Raw genomic sequence first — 22,574 nt, 5'->3', positions numbered from 1 at the left:
CTTTTCTGTACTATCCTTCTCCAGAAAGTTGTCTCTCCTGGTGATATACCCAAATTATGTGAGACAGAGCTTCAAAATCCTTGCCTCCAACGAGCAAATGGACTTCATCTTCTCTAGGACTGACCTTTTTGTTCTCTTAGCAGTCCATGTCATGCTGAAACTAAATATGGAGTGAAAAATTATCACCTTCTGAGTTTATCATAAAAAATAATAACACCAACTCTGACTTCTCTACAAATCTTTGTATTGTATTCTCCTGATTTTATTGACTTAAACGTGCTAAGAGTGAAGTTGCTTAAAAGAAATACCACCAGAATTATGCTGTGATTATTTAAAATAGGAAGAATGAAAGAGGTGTAAGGATAAATGAAAGGAAAGAAGAATTGAAAGCAGAAAAACTCAGGCAGGATACTGCATTTAGTTTTTTAATTAAATTTTAATTTTTTAATTTTAATTTTCTTTTTTTTAATCTTCTGGACCACTTGGTTTATTTTCTTGCCTTCCCCCCAGATTTTTAAATATACATTATCTCTATCCACAACTGTTAGCACATTTCTCAAACATTAAATAAATATAAGTTTTAAGACCTTTCATGTAAGTTTTCTATATTCTGTGATCACCTTGTATTTGCTCTATTTACTAATTATCAAACTTTAAACAAGATAAACATGCTCTCTTCTCTATTATAAATGCACAGAAGAATATACCAAAGTCTGAAGTGGGATACTGTTTCAGTGATAAAAGAGAGCTCTATGAATAGGTACATTAAGAAACACATGTAAAAAAAAAAAAGAAGAAACACATCCATTGGAGAAGTCCTTTTTCAGAGGGCTCTAGGGTTTTGGAATCTAGACAGAAGAATCACATGCCCTGTTTGTGATACTAAATTGAAATCGACAGACATGTTTGATTTACCCTGCTCAGTCTTACAAAGCCTTTTTCTCATTTGATTTTAGTGTATCCCTTCTGAATTATGTACACTGGTAGGCACAAGCAAATATTAGGTTTTACACCCCATTTGGTGGAGTAAGAGTGATGATAATCTGACAACATCAGAAAACCAAATATCCCAGGTTTATTTATAAAAAACGTCTTCTCTCCAGATATGTTATTCTCAATAGGGCATCCATCCTTCACCCTACAATTCATATTTCTTGAGGTTGAAGGTGGGAGCGGCAAGGAAATGCAAGTTATCTAAAGCAAAAAAAGCAAAAAACTAATAAAGCTTAGTTTTATGAATTACCTTTAGCCTTTCTGTTCTTGAGGGAAAACTTCCCTGCCTCATTAAATCTTTAAAGCCATGTGCTGCATGCATGCTACATTATTATGTGTGACATTAGGTTTTGTACTGCGTAGTAACTATAATGTTACTTGCAAACAAGCAGTTTCTCACCCCTGAAGGTAGAATTAAAACAGGTCCTCATAGGAAAAAGCTACTTTTGTTGTTCTTTTCTTAATGGGGTGAAATTGAGGATCAGGGAAGTGAAGGGCTCAGCATACGAACCCTCTCCAAGAATAGATAGCTGTTGTTCCCTTTTTTGCTGTGTCTCTTCGATTTGAACTTACAGTCTCTCTGAAAACAATTCTTTCTATATATGGAAAAAGAGCTAAATGCATGGCCAGGGTTTTTTTAGATTCTTGTGGAGTGATAACACTTTCATGAAAGTATTGTTTTCTTTTTATCAGAAAGAGACAACATTTATCTCAAGCAAATGTACCCTAATTTACAGAGCAAATATAAGAATTGATTTGGAGATTATCACTTCAAAGTTTTTTTTTCAGTCTTTTAAGAAGTAAGACATCATCCTGGCAAAGAAAGAAAAAGCAAAGTTGGAATGATTGGACAGCAGGTATTAGGTGCTATCAAGTTGGCATCAACTCATTGTACCTGATAAACAACAGATCTGAACCTTTCCCTGTCTCGCACCATCCTCATCATCTCTGATATGTTCCAGTAGGTTGTTACATAGGTGACTCTTGTTGAAGGTCTTCCTCTCTTTCTCTGACCCTAGAAGGATGACAATTCTTTAATAAAAATTAATTTAAGCAACTTTCCCAGTTCAGGGTACTTCTATCTTCTGTTTTTAAATTTTTTTCAGTGCTTCCTAGACAAAAAAGATAGAACCAACAATGTAGTTAAAATGGAACTGTTTAATAAATATCTGTCTTCTGAAGCTTAGTAATAATTTGAAAAAGAATGCCTTTAAGTATAAATCTTAAACAAGATAGATTTCTTTAAATTTCCTTCTTAATTAAATATTGTTTGTTTTTTATTCCTTTGAGTCAGAACTGATTACTAGTTGTTTCTCCAGAGAGTTTCCAGAGGCAGTAAATCATATAGCTAGTGATGGCCTGTTGGGAAGTAAACAATATTGCAGACTTTAGAATCAGTTTGTCTACCACTATTCTTGTTCTGTGTCCTAATATGAGAAGGCATAAGAACTATCTTACTTTACATACAGATTAAGAATAAAACTGAACAAATAACAAATAACTTGTTAGTGATTGTGGGGATGCATTTATACATGATAGTTCTAGAAACACCTTTCAACTCAATTCAACTCATTGCTTTTGAATTGGAACTGACTTCTAGTTGATCCTCCAGTGACTTTCCTAGGCTATAGATTGTATGGGAAGAGATTACCCAATGCTTGTAATGGAGTGTAAAAGCTGAAAAGTTGCAGCAGATAATGGGAAAAGATGATCAGATACTGTTCACATTGTTATTAGGTGCAAAAGTTCTATCTCCCTGCAAACCTGTATGCAACAGAATGAAACCTCTCCCCTCTCCCCCAACCTCCAGTCCTGTACCATCCTCACCATCGGCATGCTGTCCTGGAGCCCATTTTTGTGGCCACCATGCCAATTCAGCTCGTCAAAGCCTTCTCCCTTTTAGTTGATCTTCTAATTTACCAGAGATGATGCTTTTTTCTAGGAATTGGCCTCTTCTAATAACAAAACCAAAGTAAATGAGATAATCTCACTATCTTTCCTTTCCAGTAGTATTTTGTCTGCACTTCCTCTAAGATAGATTTATTTGTTCAGTATTCCTCATCAATACCACGATGCAAAGATAATATTTCTTCTTTGATTTTTCCTTTTCAACTTTTGCATGCATATGAAGCAACAGAGTCAAATGTTCTTTAGACCTCAGAGTGACATCCATGTTCTTTAACACAGATATTAAAAGAACAAGCACATGAAGAAATGTTCACATTCCATAGCTCTAAGAGAAAGGCAAATCAAAACAACTCTAAGATATCATCTCATCTCAGTAAGAATAGAAAAATTCAACAAAGCAGCAAACAATAAATGCTGGTGAGGTTGTAGAGAAATTGGAATTCTTATTCACTATATGCGGGAGTATAAAATGGTCCAACCACTCCAGAAGGCAGTATGGTGCTTTCTCAAAAAGCTGGAAATAGAAATAATAGCATTTGACCCAGCAATTTCACTACTGGGAATATACCCTAAAGAAACCAGAACTGCCACCCAAGCAGATATATGCACACTCATGTTTATTGCTGTGTCATTCACAATATCAAAAAGATGGAAATAGCCCAAGTGACCATCAATAAATGAATGGATATGGAATACTTGTTATACAGCACAGAAAAACAAGAAACTCATGAAATATTATACAAAATGGGTGACCCTGGAGGACACTATGCTGAGTGAAATATCTCGGTAACAACAGGACAAAAAATGCATAATGCCAGTTATATAAGAGGACTGATATCAAGGTTGGGGAACACTAAGAAAAGAGGGAATAAGTAATGTATACTGTATTGAAACAGATGAGGAAAAGAACTGCTTAAAATAAATATATGATTGGGTATTACTTGTATGACAACAATCCAGAATAAGAGCTGCATAGTAAAGTGGACTGGGGCTGGGGGATTGCACAACAATGAGAAAAATTTTTTTTTCAAAGAGAAAAGTGAACTGAGAGTGTGGGTGGGCAGGAAGGAAAATGTGCAACAATGAATTAATGGAAACCCAAATTCTTTACAAACTTTCATTGAATTCTCACTTACAAAAATAACATTTTCCTAGTATATTTATCCAGTGAAATATATCATCTGTTTTTTTTTGAATGTTATTTCCATGGCTCTTGATTATGTGTCAAAGGTAAATGAAAATCATAAAAACTTTCATTTTTTTTCTCAAGTTGATTATATGTTACTTACTCTTCCAGTCATGAGGGTTTTGTTTTAAATTTTTTTATGTTGAAGTATAATCAGTACTGAAGTTTTCTATCTCTATAAGTTAATTCTTCAAGTCTTCTTTCTTTACAGTAACCAGGGTTGTGTCACAGATTGATAGTCTTACTCAAATAATAATGCAACTTAAAATAGCCTGCTTTGGCTAAGACACACTATAGCCTTTGGACTGACATTCTTACACTAACACTTTAGAGAACTACTTGACAGCAGATTTGCCCAAGGTAACATGTGTATTTCATTACCACTGCTTCCAAGAATGTTGATTGTAAATACAACTAAAATGTAATCATTTACAATTTTAGTCTTTTCTTTATGTATCATGATGTTTGCCCCATGATCCATCTATAAAAGAGGTTTTGTGGTTTGTATGTTGGGTTTTTTTTTTTCACCCCCCCCCACCTTGATATTGAGGTGCTTTTTTTTTTTTTTTTTGGGTTTTTTTTTTTCACCCCCCCCCACCTTGATATTGAGGTGCAATATGTACTTTAGTCTGTGGTCTTTAATTTTCTTCAATATTTCAGAATCTCTTCATATTTATTGAGGAGTCATTTCAACTTACTGCTTTCCAATCAAAACCAACTCATAACTGACCTTCACCAGGGTTTCAGAGATTGTAAGTCATATAGGAGGAGGTTTGGCGTCTTTCTCCTGCCAAGCAGCCAGTAGATTGAAACCATTTGCCTTTAGTAGGCAATTAATCCCATGGGAGGAGATTGTTCATCCTTCCCCAAGTAACAGCTGATGGATTTAAACCACATGCCTTTGGGATCGTAGTATAACTTCTTACCAATAAGGCCACTGGAGGGAAGAACAATTCATATTCTAAATAGACTCAAATCTTTTACATCCAAAAGGCCAATAATATATAATGGACTTATTACAAAATCTCTCATATAATCGTATTTTCTTCTTGGGAAGGAAATATTAGCTGGGAACATAATTGAAGAATTACGTAGACATCACTTTATGGATTTTAAGGAAAAAAATAAAGCTGAAGAATCAAGCCTAGAGTAAAAAAATTTTCCTGGGAATTTTACCTTTAAATTGCAGAATATTTTAAGGAAATGTTTATGTGTTTTTTTTTTTTTCAAATCAGTTAAGTAACTAAAAGTAGTCCTATAGAATAACTGTTAGACATTTTTAAAATGCTCGGGGACTTGCCCCATATAATTCGGTTGCAAGTAAATTATTTTTCTTTTACTCAGGTTCTAGAATATTCAAAAAATACTCCTAATGATACCAAAGGATCACTTGCAAGATTTATAAAGGAACCAGACAATATTTTCCACAGAGTGTGAGAGTTAAAAAGAAAAGAACAATCTGTTATCCCCATCATCACCATATTGATTATTATTACTTCTATTCCCTAATTCAGATTTTATTATAATCTAACCTACATAAAGTTCCTTTCCTTTTCTGCACCTCTGATTTCACAGTTATTATCTCATGTGCTATGTGACTTTATCGCTGTATAAATATACATGTAAACACATATTTATATGTATGAAAGCAGAAAAATATTTATTTGTCTTTCATTCACTGTACAATGACAATTGACTGTTATAGATCACAATAAAATGGTTAACACTGAGAAGAATGGGAATCTCAAACTATTTAACTGTGCTCATGGGAAACAAGTAAGTGGGCTAACGGTAACTGAGGTAAACAGTAACTGGGGTAATGGAAGTTGGTGTGTAGGAGACACATTGGCTCAGGATGGAACACAGTTCAGAGCTATTGTACTTAGAGTCACTATGAGTCGCAGGTGACTCAATGACATATAACAACAACAGCAACCATTACCCCGCTCTTGGATCTCAATACTCTACAACTGAGCTTGTTAGTCGGCGACAATGGCCACACAGAACTCATAAATTGTACTCATACTTATGTGGTTTATTAGAGTAGTAATAGGCTACAGGTTGGGTCAGAAGCTTCTAGGATCAGTAGGGATAGCTTCTTACTGTGTGTGCTCAAAGGCAGAACTCCTTCTAACCTAGTCTTATTGAGAGCTATCACATGAGTGTATGCAAATGTTACAAAACTCGTTCAGTTCTACCAACTATGGTGTTGTACCTTGCCCCACCATGTTATGCTGAGAAGGACCTGAGTTGTAGCTCTATGAAATGAGAGTTCTACTTCAGTTCTGTATCACACGAGTCTCTTGTTTCTTTCTATTTCTGCTGCTGTTGTCCTGCTACTAGTCTCCTTTGTGTGAGTACCCATCAACTACATGAATGTCTGACCCAAAGGGACATACTGCACTCTCTACTTCTTCTTTCTTATTTTCATGGTTGAATCATCAATTCTGCTTCTGAATCTGATCATTTTAACCTAGTTGTGATGGCAAAACTGACCAATCTTCTCATTAATACTCTACATACCCTATTTACATGTTGTCACACTAAGTATTTTCTTCCCTTTTAATTTTCTGACCCCAGCTCTTTGTACATGTTGCTATAGAACAAATTCAAGCAATAAATTGTAATGCTGAAAGATGTTATGAGAAAAATCTAGAGTGATCCAGGAACTTCCAAAGAAATTGAAAGGAATACACAGAGTCACTATGTCAAAAAGAATTGGCAGACACAGAACAATTTCAGAAAGTAGCATATGATCAAGGACCAATGGTAATCAAGGAAAGAATTCAAGCTGCTTTTAAAGAATTGGCAAAATATGAGGCCCCAAGAAATAATGGAATATCAATTGATGTATTTCAACATATAATTGCAGCCGTGGATGCTTACCAGATTGTGTCAAGAAATCTGGAGGACAGCTTCCAGACAACCATATTTATCTAAAAATACCTATAATATATATTTATTCCAATTCCCAAAAAAAGCAATCTAACAAAATGAGCAAATTATTAAATAATATAATTAATATCACATACAAGCAAAATCTTGCTGAAGATTATGCTAAGGTACAAGATTATGCTACAAACTGAGTTGAGAAGAGGCCATGGCACTAAAGAGATCATTGGTGATGTCAGATGGATCTTGGATGAAAGTAGAGAGTACTGGAAGAATGTTTATTTGTATTTTATTGACTATGCAAAAGCATCTGACTTTGTGGATCACAATAAATTGTAGCTAATATTGAGAAGAATAGAAATCCAGAACACTTGATTATGCTCATGTAAAACCTAGACCACAAAGCTGTTATCTGAACAGAACAAAGGAAAAATGTATAGTTTACAATGAAGAAAGTAGTGCAACAGAGAAAGACCCTTTTCCCATACTTTTAAAAAGAGTAAGGGTAACATAAGGATGGTCCTGTTAGATCTCTGCTAACTCCACGATGGGGAATTGTCCCCAACTTATAGCACCAACAATAGAAAACCAATTCACATTCAGTCAGACATGTCCTCCATGCTCCCACACCTCTTTCTATTTATCCCAACACAAATCTGACTATTCTACTGGGTCTGAAATCCATTAGGATAGCTCACAGACCACACAGAACCATACAAAGGAAGTCAAAAGCCTGTAATTAAGATTGGTAGCAGATATAATTACTCTGTCAGGACTGCTTCCAAAATGTGCTCACAGACATATCAGCCTCATGACTAGGCAAGTATTACATAACCCTTAATCCTGCCAATTATGCCATCTCCTCTCTTCAGTCCTCAAAAAGCTTGGACAATAGGCTCTTAGTTCTGGTTCCATGAAGTAGAAATTTCAGGATCAGCACTAAGTGCAACAATGAATGAATGGATCCAAAGTCTCTGTAAATTTTCACTGAAATTAATAATATATTTTTTAAAAGAAAAAAAATCACTAGGTAGGCTAGGAAGTACTTTTAAGGTGGGGGGGGACCCCCAGGTTGGACAAAAGGTTCTCAGTTCTGGTTCCACGAAGTGGCAGTTTCAGGCTCAGCACTGTCTCATGCCAGCTCTCTTCTCTGCTGTGGCCAAGACTGCTGCTCCTACTGTAGGTCTAGCTGGTACAAGAATCTCTGCCTCCAAAGGACACATTTCATTCTCTTGCTTCTTCTCTGTTGATAACAAGATTCTCAAAATCTGTCACTGAATCTGATCAATTTAGCCAATCCCTCTGTGGATAGGCTAGCACACCCTATTCTCATATTTCCACCCAGCTACAAGGCAAAGTCAAACTTAATGGCTCAGAAAGCCATTTTGAACAATAAACCTTTAAGACTCCAGTACCTTTTCAAACTCTATGCTGAATAGGTCATTGGAAAGGTGGGACTTAATGAAAAGGAAAGTGGCATCAGGACTGGAGCAACACTCATCAACCACCTGCAATAAGTAGATGACACCCTCTGCTGATGCTGTGGAGGACTTGAGACACTTGTTGTAGAAAATCAAGGTCTGAATCCTTCAGTATGGGTTGTGCCTCAACATTAAAAAATCAAAAATCCTCACCATAGAACTAATAGGCAGCATTGTGATAGATGGAGAAAAGATTGAAGTTGTTAGTTATTTCATATTGCCTGGATTCACAGTCAACACCATCACCATCAGTCAAGAAACCAAAAGATGAGTTGCTTTAGGAAATTTGCTATCAGGGCACTCTCTAGAGTCCTAAAGAGCAACCATGTCAGTCTAAAGACTTAGGTGTGCCTGATACAAGCCAAGGTCTCCTCAATTGCTTTCTGTGCATCTGAGAGCTGTACAATGAATAAAGATGAAAGAAGAAGAATTAATGCCTTTGAGCTGTGGTGCTGGAAAAGAGTATTGAGCATACCTTAGTCTGTCAAGAGAACAAATAGCTCTATCCTGGATAAGATGAGCCTAGGTTGCTTCTTAAAGGCAAAGATATTGAAATTCTGTCTCACATACTTTAGACATGTTGTTAGAAAGATCCAATCCTTGCAGAAGAGCATCATGCTTGGAAAGGTAGAATGCCAGCTCATTTTAGGAAGACCCTAGATGAAATGGCTTGATGTAGTGACTGTAGCGATTAGATCAGCCGTGTTGCAAATGGTGAGGTGAGGTTGGCTCCAGGATAGGGAAAGTTAAGTTATTGTTCATAGGGTTGCTATTAGTCTTGGTCAACTTAATGATGCATACATAAGAGCAACAACACACCAAAGGTACTATTTGCCTCATTACTAGCAATCTACCCAATCTCTTGAGGGCAGATCCACAACCTTGCTAGTTATTCTAAGGATAATAGAGAATTGACTATTTTGAGTTGTGGTGCTAGAAAACAGTGGTAAACATACAGTGGACTTCCAGGAGAACAAACTAGTCTATCCCAGAGAGGGTGAAAACAAGCTACACCCTGGATGCAAGTATTTTGAAGCTCTGTCTCACATACTTTGGGAATGTTGACCTAAGGGACCAGTCATTGGAGAAGAACATCATACTTGGAAGGGTGGAGGTACAGTGTAGGGGAGGATGACCAAGGATGAAATAGATTGACACAGTGACTGGAGAAATGGAATTATATCTGTCAGAGATGAAGAGATTGGCTCACAATAGGGCAAGGTTGAAATCTATTTAGGGGTCACTATGAGTTACGGGTGACTTGATGGCATGTAACAACAAAAATCTAGTCATGATGCTGAAAGTTAATATTAATGAAAAGAAAAATTACATTGAAAATTCACCATTTGAAAAAATATAGTGGTACAAATGTATGTCAGTATAGACTTTGTGGCAAATAAAAAACACCACAAAGGTAATTAAAAATTCAATGTAAGAGATTAAGAATTAACTGAAACCAAAGAAAATAAAGAACTTGAGCTAAGAAAAACAATGCCCTTCACAATAGCTAATCACAAAATTAAATACTTGCAAGTAAACCTAACCAGAAACACAAAAGATCTATTCAAAGAAAATTACAAAACATTACTACAAGAAATAAAAAGAGACCTGGAGAAGTGGAAGAATATTCCTTGCTCATGGATAGGAAGACTCAATATTGTGAAAATGACAATACTACCAGGGCAATTTACACATTCAATGCAACCCCAATACAAATACCAATTCCATTCTTCAATGAGATGGAAAAAGCAATCTCTACTTTCATTTGGAATGGAAAGAGACCCTGAATAATTAAAGCACTCCTTAAAAAGAGAAAGAAGGTAGAAGGCATCTCACTTAATGATTTCAGATAATACCACACTTCTGTGGTGGTCAAGACAGCATGGTCCTGGTATCGCGACAGATACATAGATCAATGGAATAGAATAGAGAATCCAGAAATCAGCCCATCTACCTATGGTCAATTGATTTTTAACAAAGAGATGAAATCAATTAAGTGGGGAAATGATACCTTTTTAACAAATGGTGCTGGCAAAATTGGAAAGCTATCTGTAGAAAACTCAAGCAAGGTGTACACTTCACTCCATACATAAAAAACAACTCAAAATGGATCATGGACCTAGGAATAAAACCAAGGACTATACATTTCATTAAAGAAAAGCTTGGAAGAACTCTGGAAGCCCTAATCCACAATATAAACAGTCTTCCAAGTATCCTGAAAACTCTACAACCAGGAGAGGATAAAATAGATGAATGGGACCTTCTAAGAATCAAATCCATGTGCACATCTGAAAACTTCTCCAACAGAGTAAAAAAAGGAAGGCACAGATTATATTTGATAATGACATGTCACATAAGGGACTTATATCTAGAATTCATAATATACTCGAGCACCAAAACAAGATAAAGGTAAATAACCCAATTGACAAACGGGCACAGGATATGAACAGACACTTCACCAAAGAAGACATCCATGTGTCCAACAAATACATGAAGAAAAATAAAAAAAAAAATCCTAGCTCTAAGATAGATACAAATCAAAACAACTATGAGATATCATCTCACCCCAGTAAGAATAGCAAAATTTAACAGAGCAGCAAGCAACAAATGCTGGAGAGGTTGCAGAGAAACCGGAACCCTTATTCACTGTTGGTGGGAGGGTGAAATGGTGCAACCACCATGGAAGGAGTATGGTGCTCTCTCAAAAAGTTGCAAATAGAAATACCGTTTGACCCAGCAATTCCACTTCTGGGAATAAACCCTAAAGAAACCACAACTGCCACCCAGGCAGATATATGCACACCCATGTTTATTGTGGCTTTGTTCACAATAGCAAAGAGTTGGAAACAACCTTAAGTGCCCTCAATGGAATACTACACTGCATTGAAAAACAAGGAACCCATGTATTATTATTCAAAATGGGCTGGAGGACAGTATGTTGAGTAAAATATCTCAGTCACAAAAGGACAAATACTGCATAGTGCCACTGTTGTAGAATGGGACTGACACCAGGTTTGGGGTGAGACTGAGAAAGATTGGATAAATGATGTATACTGCATTGAAACAAATGAGTGAGAGAAGACTGCATAGAGAAGTGTACTCAGGGTCGGGGGCAGGAGGAAAGGGATGGGGAAATTGTATACCAATGAAGGAATTTTATTTTTCTTTTTCTTTTCGGAGAGGGGAGTGAACTGGGGGGAAGGGGTGGGCAGGGAGAAAAGTGTGGCAATGAATGAATGGAAATCCAAAACCTCTGTAAATGTCTATTAAAATTAATAAAAAGTGATATATGATTGGGCATTATGACAGGAGTCCAAAATGAAGGTTTCATAGTGGAGTGTACTGGGGATGGGTAATGAAATAATTTTTCTTTTACTCTTCAAAGAGAAGAGCGAATGGGTGGGGGGGAGAAGGTGGGCAGGGAGAAAAGTGCAACAATGAATGAATGGAAATCCAAAATCTCTGTAAAACATTCATTAAAATTAATAAAAAAGGAATTAATTGAAACCAATATTTTCTTCTTCTTTTTTTAAAAAATGCAACATATTCCAGAAAAGGATAGTATACCGGCCACATTTTAAATTGTTCAAATATTATCTGGAATTAAAAATATATTTAACTGCTAAAGACTTATTAACAATATATTTCCCTATCTCAGTCCTACCTCTAAATAATTTTATTGATCAACAAAATTTTAAATAGTTCAGTTGTCTTTAATATATGTAAAACATCCTTTCCTCATGGGTTTCTAGACTTGTTTTATAACATCTAGATGATATGAACTAGCAAGCTATGTTAAATTTTGAATGCTTATCTTAATAGAACTAGAAACCTTTTCCATAGGTTCACCCTTCATTACTCACAGTAATGCCAACTGCTATAGTCCAGACAGATATTTATTATTTTATGTAAGAAAGGATATTAGAGTAGGACCATTTCTTAGTTGAGAAAGGGAATAAAAGTTTTGTGAGTTTTAGTTCCTTCCGGAGCTCCGTGTAATGTGCTCTTAGAAGGCATTGTGGAGCTGCAATTTAAAAATCCTGTTTAATAAGCCATAGCAAGCTGTGTGCCATTCCCTATGGAACAACACTGAGGGGAATCAGGGTTCCGCCTCCTCTATCCAGTGCACTGCTAGCAATTGCTTTCTGCTAGGGGTCTGCTGTGAAAGGCCAACTGCTGTGAAGCTGGGTCTCTTTTTTGTCAGTGTGCAGGAAACAGAAGAAGAATCATCATCTTGGTTTTGTAAATGTCTTTATTTACAGTTTGGAGCGGAAGATTTTTTAAAAGGTGGGGGTAGGGAACATAATCATTTACATTAAGTATGGCACTCAAGCTTCGATATTGGTTCTAATTCAATAAATTAGATCTTGCTTACCAAATTCTAGTTTTTTTAAAAAAAAAATAAAATTCAAAGCTATTACCAATGACAAAAAATTTTTATACCCTTCATGATTCTTGGCATGTATTTTGTAAGGAAAATACTTGCTTCATGAAAGGGGATAATAGTATTCACTTAAGCTTGTCTGAGTTCACTGGGAAAGTATATATCCTTTGGTTTGGTACTTGCTGCTACTTTTTTTTTGTCTCACAAAATGTGCTCACTCACATTATAGTCTATGCAAAGCTCTTGTCAAATGGAGCGATGTCTTTTTTTGAACATACACAGTCCCACAGAATGTCAGTGACCCTTTGGAATGGGTAGAAATCTCTCAGTTTTGACATAGATCCTTCTCTTTTTGAGAATTTTAACACTTGCACTATAGCTAGGGAGATGACAGGAGGTACTGCATGTAGTGTCACAGAACTTACCCTATTTCAGCAAGCCTGCAGTACTGGGAGAAATAATACATGAATTTATATTTATGTCAGATTTACAGTTGATGGGTAATGTTCGTAAAAAGGTTACTCCTAAAGAAATGTCTGTCATTTCCAGTCTGTACTCCAGTGATTTCTGCTGCTTCCAAATGCAGTCCTCAGGAGCAATAAAATCATTTTAGAATAATAAGTAAAATATGATTGAATAGACCATATCCTGTTCCATAATCACTATGTATCTCCTCTCTTCTAGCTCACAGCAGCTGGAGGACAGTTGACGTTTACTATATCATACGACCTGGAAGAAGAAGAGAATGACACAGAACGTACTCTACAGTTTATGATTATCTTAGAGGTACGGTATGAAGATTATTTGTGTTGGCCACTTGACAGCTCTCTGTTATTTGAGGACACTGGTGATATATTTTAACTTGTTAATTTTAAATAGATTAACATATAGCTAAAGAAAAATATCACATTTGGGTACATTTATTGAGTTCCAACAGTGATGGTCATTTTTGGCCAGACTTAGAGTTTACATTTAAAACATAGTAGCTCTGTTTCCAAGAAAATGCATGTGATGAAATTGTCTGGGAAAAAATCTAATTTACATAGTTGTGTTTTTCCCCTTCTCCCTTGTTCCAAGAAGACCTTATTGTCTACTTCCTTATTTAAATTGTGCAAAAGTAAATGAAAATAGAAATTTAAGTATTTATACCTAAATTTTTACTATAAAATCCTTACTTAGGTAAGAAATCTGTGCAAGAAAATTCTTAGGAGGACCAAAAGCAATTATCTTTTTTAAAAAAATATTTATTTATTTATTTATTTATTTTCATTTCAATGAACATCTACAGAGATTTTGGAATTCTTAAATGCTAAAAACCTAACATTTTAGGGCCTTTCCCACTCTCTCCTGGAACTTCCTTCCAAATAATGTGTACGCCCTTCCACACGCTCACACACATTCTCTCACACATATGGACATTCAGATTTTGTTCATCTTCAGTCAGTGTGTGACAACGATCAATGTGCATCTCAACTTCCAAATGCAGAGACTGATCCAATGCTTACATTCCCACTTCTCCATTCTTATTATTAACTCTCTCTAACCCTTGTCCCTTAGAGCTACGACTGAACCCACAGGTTCAGTATTCTAAAAAGGATACTGTTTTCAGACTTCTAAATAAGCAGACATTACACAACACTTCAGCCCCGTGACCTGCTTGCCACAAATTTGGGCCTGGTTTCCCCACTATCCTTTCAGGATGCCATCCTACTAATTCTCATTGTCTTTCTAGATTTTATAATTCACTGGAATGGAATGGCTCACAGAATTCATAGAAAGAATTCCATAATTATTATTACAGTGTTATTCCATCTCCCCCAATCCCGCCCCCCTCCACACACACACACACCCTACTCCAGAAGCTCTGGTGGCTGGTCAGTAAGGAGTTACCAAACAGAATGTACTCAGTTTGAATTCACCAGCTGCTCTGCTGGAGAAAGATGGACGTTCTCTTCCCATGTGATTTACTACTTCTGAAAACCCAGTGGAACATAAGCTATGAGTCCTTTCCAACTCTACGGTGCATAACAATAATGTATCCTCTCCACAAATAAAAACAAATTACTAGGCTCATGGATTGGTGGCCAGGAGGATTCCCAGTGTGAAACTTTCATGTTCTGAGGGATGTGATGCTCTTCCAAGGCAGATAATCTCATCCACCAGGAGATTCCCTTGAGTCTTCATGTTCAGGGTTTTTATTAACTGGTCCTCCATGACAGGTTAGTCTATGCCTTCTATTTGACATTGACATCCCATGGAGGAGAGTATGGACTATAATATGGACTAGAAAATGAACAAATATATCTGTCTCCAAAGAAATGCAACCAGAATGTTCCTTAGAGGCAAGAGGATAAAACTTCCTCTTTCATATATTCTCAGAAAGTGCTGGACTTTGGAAAGAGACATCAGACTGGGAAAGGTGGAAGATTAGCAAAAGAGAAGAAGCTCCTTCATGTAGTTGAAGGGCAAAATTACTACCACGGTCTTGAGCATGATGCAGATCATGCTGAGCATAGAAGAGGGGAAAGATCAGATCTGTTGATCGTAGGATCATTGTGCGTTAACTCAATGGTACCTAACAAGAGCAGCAAAGTGTGGCTTTTCTGTTCTGGCCAGGCTTCACTCAACATCACAAATTCTTAGACATAGTCTTGGAAATCCAGATAAGGGAGTTAGGGTAAATTTCATGAAACAATGCATGAGCAAGAGCCTGTGGTGATGAAGGATGAAGGAAGAAATTCAAGCTACTCTGAAAGAATTGGGAAAAAAAAAAGCTCCTGGAATTGGCAGCATACCAATTGACATATTTCAACAAACAGACACTGCCCTGGGTATACTCACAAAATTGTACCAAGAAATCTGGAAGGAAACTACCTGGCCAACTGACTGGAAGAGACCTATATTTGTTCCCATTCCAAAGAAAGGTGACCCGATAGAGAGTGGAAATTACCAAACAATATCATTAATACCACATGCAAGCAAGAAAGATTATGCTAAAAATTATCCAAAAATGACTAGAGCAGCATGTCAACAGAGAACTTCCAGATGTGCAGGTTGAGTTTAGAAGAGGTGGTGGTACTAGGGCTATTGTAGCTACTGTTAGATGAATCTTGGCTGAAAGCAGAGAGTACTAGAGGAAGGTCTATCTGTGTTTTGTTGACTATGCAAAGGCCTTTGCCTGTGTGGTTCACAACAAATTGTATCTGACTCTGAGAAGAATGGGAATCCCAGAACATTATCAACAACCTGTGTTATGCAGATGACACACCCTGCTTGCTGACACTGAGGTGGACCTGAAGCACTGACTGTAGAAGATCAAGAACTGCAGCCTTCAATTTGGATTGAAACTCAACCTCAAGGAAACAAAAATTCTCACCACTGGGTGAGCATCATACTGGAAGGTGGAGAGATTGAGATTGTTAACAGCTTTAGTTTATTTGGCTCCACGATCAACACTCTTGGTATCAACAGGCAGGAAATCAAGAGATGAATTACATTTGGAAAGTCAGCTGTCAGGGCCCTCACTAAAGTACTGAAGAGCAATGATATCAGTCTGGAGACTAAGGTGCACCTGGTCCAGGCCATAGTCTTCATAATAGCTTGCTATGCATTAGAGATCTGGACAATGACAAGGGATGAGAGAAAGACTATTGATACTTTTGATCTCTGGTGCTGGAGAATAGTTTTGAACATACCATGGACTGCCAGGAGAACAAACAAGTTCATCCTAGAGAGGGTGAAGCCTGCATGCTCCTTAGAGGCAAGGATTCTGAGGCTTTGTCTGGCATACTTTGGGCATGTTGTAAGGGGGGACTGGTCCTTGGAGAGGGACATCATGCTTTGAAGGATGGAGGGATGGAGAAAGAGAGGGATCCCATTGATGAGATGGATCGATATGGTGACTGGGGTAATGAGGATAGGTATGTTGGAGACAGGAAATTTGGCAAAGGACAGGGCAGATTTTAGGGCTGTTGTACATAGGATCACTATGAGTCACAAGTAACTCAATGGCACATAGCAGCAACATCAACCCCCAAGTCAGTGACTCAACCCTTTCCATATTTAATATTCCCCATATTGGCTGAAATGATCCGGCACTTATCTGTTAAATAAGTGTATGCCTGAAAAACAGAATTGCAACTAGATTTTTTTTCCTTGAAAACATTTTTTCTCTAAATGTAAAATATTGAATACTTAAATGTATTTAATTAGTGATCTCAAAGGGATCTGCTAAAAAGAATAGATCACTTAGCACACTCTTTATTATAATGTTGTTATATTAGTGTTTTAGCACACTCTTTATTATAAGGTTGTTATCTTGGTGTTTTACACTATGGATCTGAAAGCTGGGCAATGAATGCAGAAGACCAAAGAACAATAAACATCTTTTAATTGAGGTGTTGATGAAGAGTATTCAATACACATGGACTGCCCAAAGAACAAATCCACTTTGAAGGAAGTGCAACCAGAGTATTCCTTATAGGCAAGGCTGGTGAAACTTCATCTCAGTTACTTTGGACATATAACAGGAGGAACTTATCTTTGAAGAGAGACATCGTGCTGGGGAAGGGAGAAAGGTCTTCAATGAGATAGATTGACACATTGACGACCACTGATCTGAAGCATGACCAAGTTCATGAGGATGGTACAGGATAGGATATAGTCTAGAACTGTTATTCTTAGTGTCGTCATGAGTCATAGTCAACCCAATAGCACCTAACAACAACAGCAACATACTCTTGAGCACTTTAGACTATAGAAGTTTTCTTGTTTATTTTGTCATTTTTTTATATTGTTGCACTATAGAAAAATTCTTTCAATCAATAACTAAACTCTAAAGTTTCCTCTATTTTGCCCTGTACAACCTACGCAAACTTTTAAATATATAATTTTTCCTACTTTTATAAAATAGAAGTGTTTATAATCATATGTGTGTTTGTGAATAGTTGTCTTAAATATCTGAGTAAGTGAGAAAGTATAAGATGAAAAAAAGCTTTTATTTTATAATGTATTTTGCCATGGATGATATTTAAATTGCATTGCCTTCCCTTTATTTCTACTAGAAATATGCTGAATGACAGGTGAAGCCAGTTTGAAATTAAAAGCCTACTGAGAAATTGAATACAGATACTGAGAAGCTTGCTGTGTATGGTATTAATGCTTCTACCGTTTTGGAGCCTCTTTTCATTGTTTTACCTCTGTATGCTTTCCTTTTACCCTTTAGGGAAGTGGCTTGAAAATCAACACAGCCCAAGATGAGGTCTATCTGCAGCCATCTGAAGAACATATTAGTGTCCTGTCATTTAAAGAAGAATTATTTACCATACATGGCACAAATGTTCCAGTCAGTAGAAAAGAATTTATGACAGTGCTTGCAAGTTTAAAGAGGCTCCTTATACAAACCACATACAGCCTTGGGATGGATGCCATCTTCAGGTAAAATCAAGAACTGCGTTTCCCAGTGCCCACATGTTTACTTTGGGGCAACTATGCAAACTGGTGAATTCAAAGCTTTCTAGTGCTTTTCAGAATTTGAGGATGGCACAGGACAAGGTAAAGATCAGATCTGTTGTTCATAAGGTCACTATGATTTGTAAGCAGCTTGATGTCACCTAACAATAACAACAACAATGATGTGGGTTAATTTTTATTTTTTTTATAATTTTTCTTAATCTTCAGAGTAGAAGAAAATGAAAGACTAGTTTCCCAAAGGGTGGATTTCTTATAGCTTTAAAATGGCAATACTCTGAATAAATATGTATTGGTTTTCTGGTAGTATTAATAATTCTTTTAAAATATTGCCAGAAAATGTGACACATACTGGATTCCTATTTAAACCACATAGTGCATAAGGTTAAGACCATCAAAACTAAGGAAGGTTAGGTTAAATGTTCAAATCCACACAATGACACTGTGTGAGAAAGACCTGATGATCCACTTCCACAAGGGTCACAGTCATGAAACTTTATAGATAGTTTGGCTCTGCCAGAAGGGGTCGTTAAGAGTCAAAACTATCTTAATGGCCCCTAACCTCAGAATGCTGAGACATTGTATATTGTCAAATAAAATTCCATTTATGACTCACGTGTGGGTCATAGAAAACTAAGGAAATATGATTCCACGATGCCCATATTTTCAAAATTACTTGCAAAATATTTTTCCATTAATTATTTTTTTTAACTTGGTGATACATCATTTATCATGAGAAATAAAGAATCTTCTACTAGCCACAGATCTCTGTAAAACACTCTTGAGATGACACCGTTCGGCATGGTACAGAGGAAAGTGTATGAGCTTTGTGTCAAACCTGAGTGGAATTTCAAGCTTGTTGCTCATTATCTGTGTGACCTTCAGTCAGTGCTGGGTCCTTGTGAAACCTTGATTTCTTCAAGTGGAAAGTGGAAATAATAATGCCTATATTCCAGGGTCAATGTGAAAATTAAATGTAATAATTATGTAAAGTGCTCATTACCTAGCATAGTTTTTTAGATTATTTCTTTTTCATTCTCTCGCTCTCTTTCCTTTTTTTTTTTCCCTTTAAAGAGAACGTTTAAGGCAAACATGTCCATATCTGGCTGAGTATAAGCAGGAATTCTTTTCACTTTTAGAACGACTTTTATTTTTTGACAACATTTTCATTTCCACTGTGTCTGACTGAATGAGTTCTCTTTTGCTTTTCTGTTCAAATAATAAGTAGATATAATGACAAAAAAAATCATAGCATCTTCATTTTAAATCATGTTATGTTAGATGATCAAATATGACCCAAAACTGACAACTTGACATTCTCATAATCAGAACACTGTCTCCAGGATTGGTTCATCTACAGGAGGACTGTGATTGCTGAATCCCACCCCCTGTGATTTGCCTGCACCGCTTAGTTTGTCTTTCACTTGTAATATTTCAACAGAGTGTAATCATCATTATCATCTCCCAAAGGAGGGAACTGCAGATTCATAAACAGAACCATTGCCAAACAATGTACTTCTTTTGCATAGGCAATTCTGATAGACACTGGGTTAAAATGCCATGAGGGTGTGAAGCAGCACTTAGGAATTAATTATGTTTTTTTCCCCCATTTAGTAAATAGAGATTGTCATGATGTTTAAACAGAGCAAAGGAGATGAGTCCTCTAGCTTTCAAAATGAATGACAGCCAAATTGACAAAAAGTGGCTTGGGGGCTTATTTATTTTTGGCAGTATTGCTTCTCAAACTAGTTAATCCACAGGCTTTTCCTCCTGATATATGTCAGACAGTTTCAGTGTCTACCCATCTTAAAATCATTAGTTTCATTTGGAGTCTTCTGACGCTTCCCCATTATATGAGCGACATGCTCAGAAAGGGTAGTTATGAGAAGAGACACGAGTGCTAATCCGGCGAGGTGGTTGTCTTTTGCTATCTGTACGGCCTAAAGAACTGTGACTCCAGAAGTCAAAGCCAATGTCAGATTTGAAACTCCTGCCCATTCTGGCGAGCGAAAAGCCAGCATGAATCCAGGGTCGGTAAGCTTGTTATATTTTATTTATCTATGATTGGTTGATTGAGTCATATTTGTCAAGCATCACCTGAATTGATTTCAACTTGTCTTGCACTGTGGGTTTCTGAGCTGGAATACAGTCTGTGTGCAAGCAGAAATAAATTGAAGTTACTTAAATAACAATGACAACAACAACACGGAAGTCATGATTATAAGCGGGTTTATTTTGGAAAGATTTACTTCCCTGGAAGTTACCTCCGCAAATAATCTTAGATCTGCCTGCTGCAAAATTTGATGGAATTGTGTCGTACAATTAGAGTGGCTTTGCAGTTTGGGGTTTTTGACTTGTATTTAAATTTAGTTATTCAATGATTGTAAACACAAGTTTGGGTTTGCCCTCTTTTGACTTGATGTGGCAAATATCACTGTGAATTAGAATTAGCCCTTTATTAATAGTTACCACATACCACCTTATTAATAGATCATATGAAAAAACACTCTATTTATTTATGATCACCACAAAACACAACTCAAAAGCATTGATTGAGGCCTTTAAGTTGCAGTGTTGAAAAGAGCACTCTACATATATCTGGAAAAAGCACAACCAGAGTGATCTTGGGAGGACAAACTTAGTGGCACAGGTGAATAATAGGGGGTGGGGGTCAGAAATAACTTTTTTTTTTTTTGCAGGTAAACCAATCCTGAAGACATCATTCCAGTTATGGGAATGTCAAGGTGTCGGTTTGGGGTCATATTTGTTCATCTATTTTAACATCCTTCCTTTCTCATACTTGGCCATATTGCTAGGAGAGGCTATTCCTTGGAAAGAGACATCACTCTTGGAAATGTGGCGGGTCAGCAAAAGAGAGGAAGTCCCTCAATCAGATGGATTGACATGGTGACTGCAGCAGTGGGCTCAAGTGTGTCAGAGGAGATGAAGTGGGCACAGGATAGGACAGGGTTCAAATCTGTTGTCATAGGGTCACTATGAGTAGTACTCTACTAAACAGCACCTAACAACAACCACTACCATCATATAAAAAGAAATCATTTCTATCTGACTTGTACCATTCCAAAAAAAGAAATCATTTCTATCTGACTTGTACCATTCCAAACAATAACATATCCCCAAGTATGCCAAGTTCCCGGTGCAAGTTCTCAAGAATTCTACAAAAGAACATATACTGTTGATCCCACAATGGTCCAGTTTTTGCTGACATTCTCTCCCAGAATGCTCTCCTCAAAAACCCTTTATTGTCCAGTTGAGACTGATGCATAGCTTACCTTCCAGCAGGTTTTCGGAGGCTATAAATCACATAGAAGGAGATTGCCCATCTTTCTCATGTGAAGCAACTGGTGGATTCAAACTGTCTCCCTTTGGGTTGACAACTCTCTACTCCCTAGGAAATTAGAGCTGTTAGTCCCGTACAATAAAATTAATTTTCTTCTTGTTCATGGTCTACATGAGTTAGGTGAGAATAAAAAGAAAAACTTATATTCTCATTTTACTAAAAAAAACCAAGTTTAAATTCACTACATATCTCTAAATTTCCTAAACTTCAGATTCAGTCAGGACAGGGTTCAAATCTGTTGTTCATAAGGTCACTGAGGGTCATACTTGACTCAACAGCACCTAATAAGAATAACGACACATAGATCTTTAACACAAAAGAGAGTTTCTAGATATTCAAGAACATCTGTTACATACAAAACAGTACACAAAATATGGTCTTCTTGTACCTTTGAGGAGACCTTAGAGCCCACCTCTTCATTCTTTTTGCAACATTGAAGGTAGTATTTGAAGGTAGATGTGATTGACTGACTTATTTTGGCCAATATACTATAAATAGCAATAATGTAAGGTGATTGTTTTGTTTTGTTTGTTTGGCTGGTTGGTTTTTCCTGAGGGAAAAGATTGAATTGAAAGTGTAATACATTCTGAGACTTATTAAATTATCAGAAGTTCAAAGTGGTGTGGGAATGCTGACAACACACGCAGCTCAGATGCCAGACTTAGTCATGTGGACATGGAAGAGATTTTACATGTATGAGGCAAAATCTGAAGAGAGCACATACTTTTGTAGTCTGAAATAGATTGAGCAAGCAATGAAGACACAATTCTAGTAACTTGTGACTGGAATTTAAGTTGGAAAGAAAGAAGGAACAGTAGTCAGAAATATGACCTTGGAGACAGAAATGAGGATGGAAGTTTGATCTCATGAAAGAATTTTGACACTGAATGAGTTACTCAT

General features: G+C 36.7%; 1 protein-coding gene across 1 annotated transcript in view; it reads left to right on the top strand.

Moving 5' to 3' along the window:
• LAMA2 (laminin, alpha 2) overlaps nt 1–22,574 on the top strand; it is a 746,602-nt gene that overhangs the window by 310,811 nt on the left and 413,217 nt on the right. Inside the window, exons 13-14 of the mRNA XM_006885032.1 lie at nt 13,529–13,630; nt 18,069–18,280. Coding sequence (XP_006885094.1) covers nt 13,529–13,630; nt 18,069–18,280 — 314 coding nt within the window. The remainder of the gene's footprint in view (nt 1–13,528; nt 13,631–18,068; nt 18,281–22,574) is intronic.

Source organism: Elephantulus edwardii, unplaced genomic scaffold, assembly GCF_000299155.1.
Source record: "Elephantulus edwardii isolate Elephantulus edwardi_28Jun2011 unplaced genomic scaffold, EleEdw1.0 scaffold00039, whole genome shotgun sequence".
Classification (NCBI taxonomy): domain Eukaryota; kingdom Metazoa; phylum Chordata; class Mammalia; order Macroscelidea; family Macroscelididae; genus Elephantulus; species Elephantulus edwardii.
The sequence above is the reverse complement of the archived record's forward strand: the minus strand, read 5'-3'. Positions and strand labels throughout refer to the sequence as shown.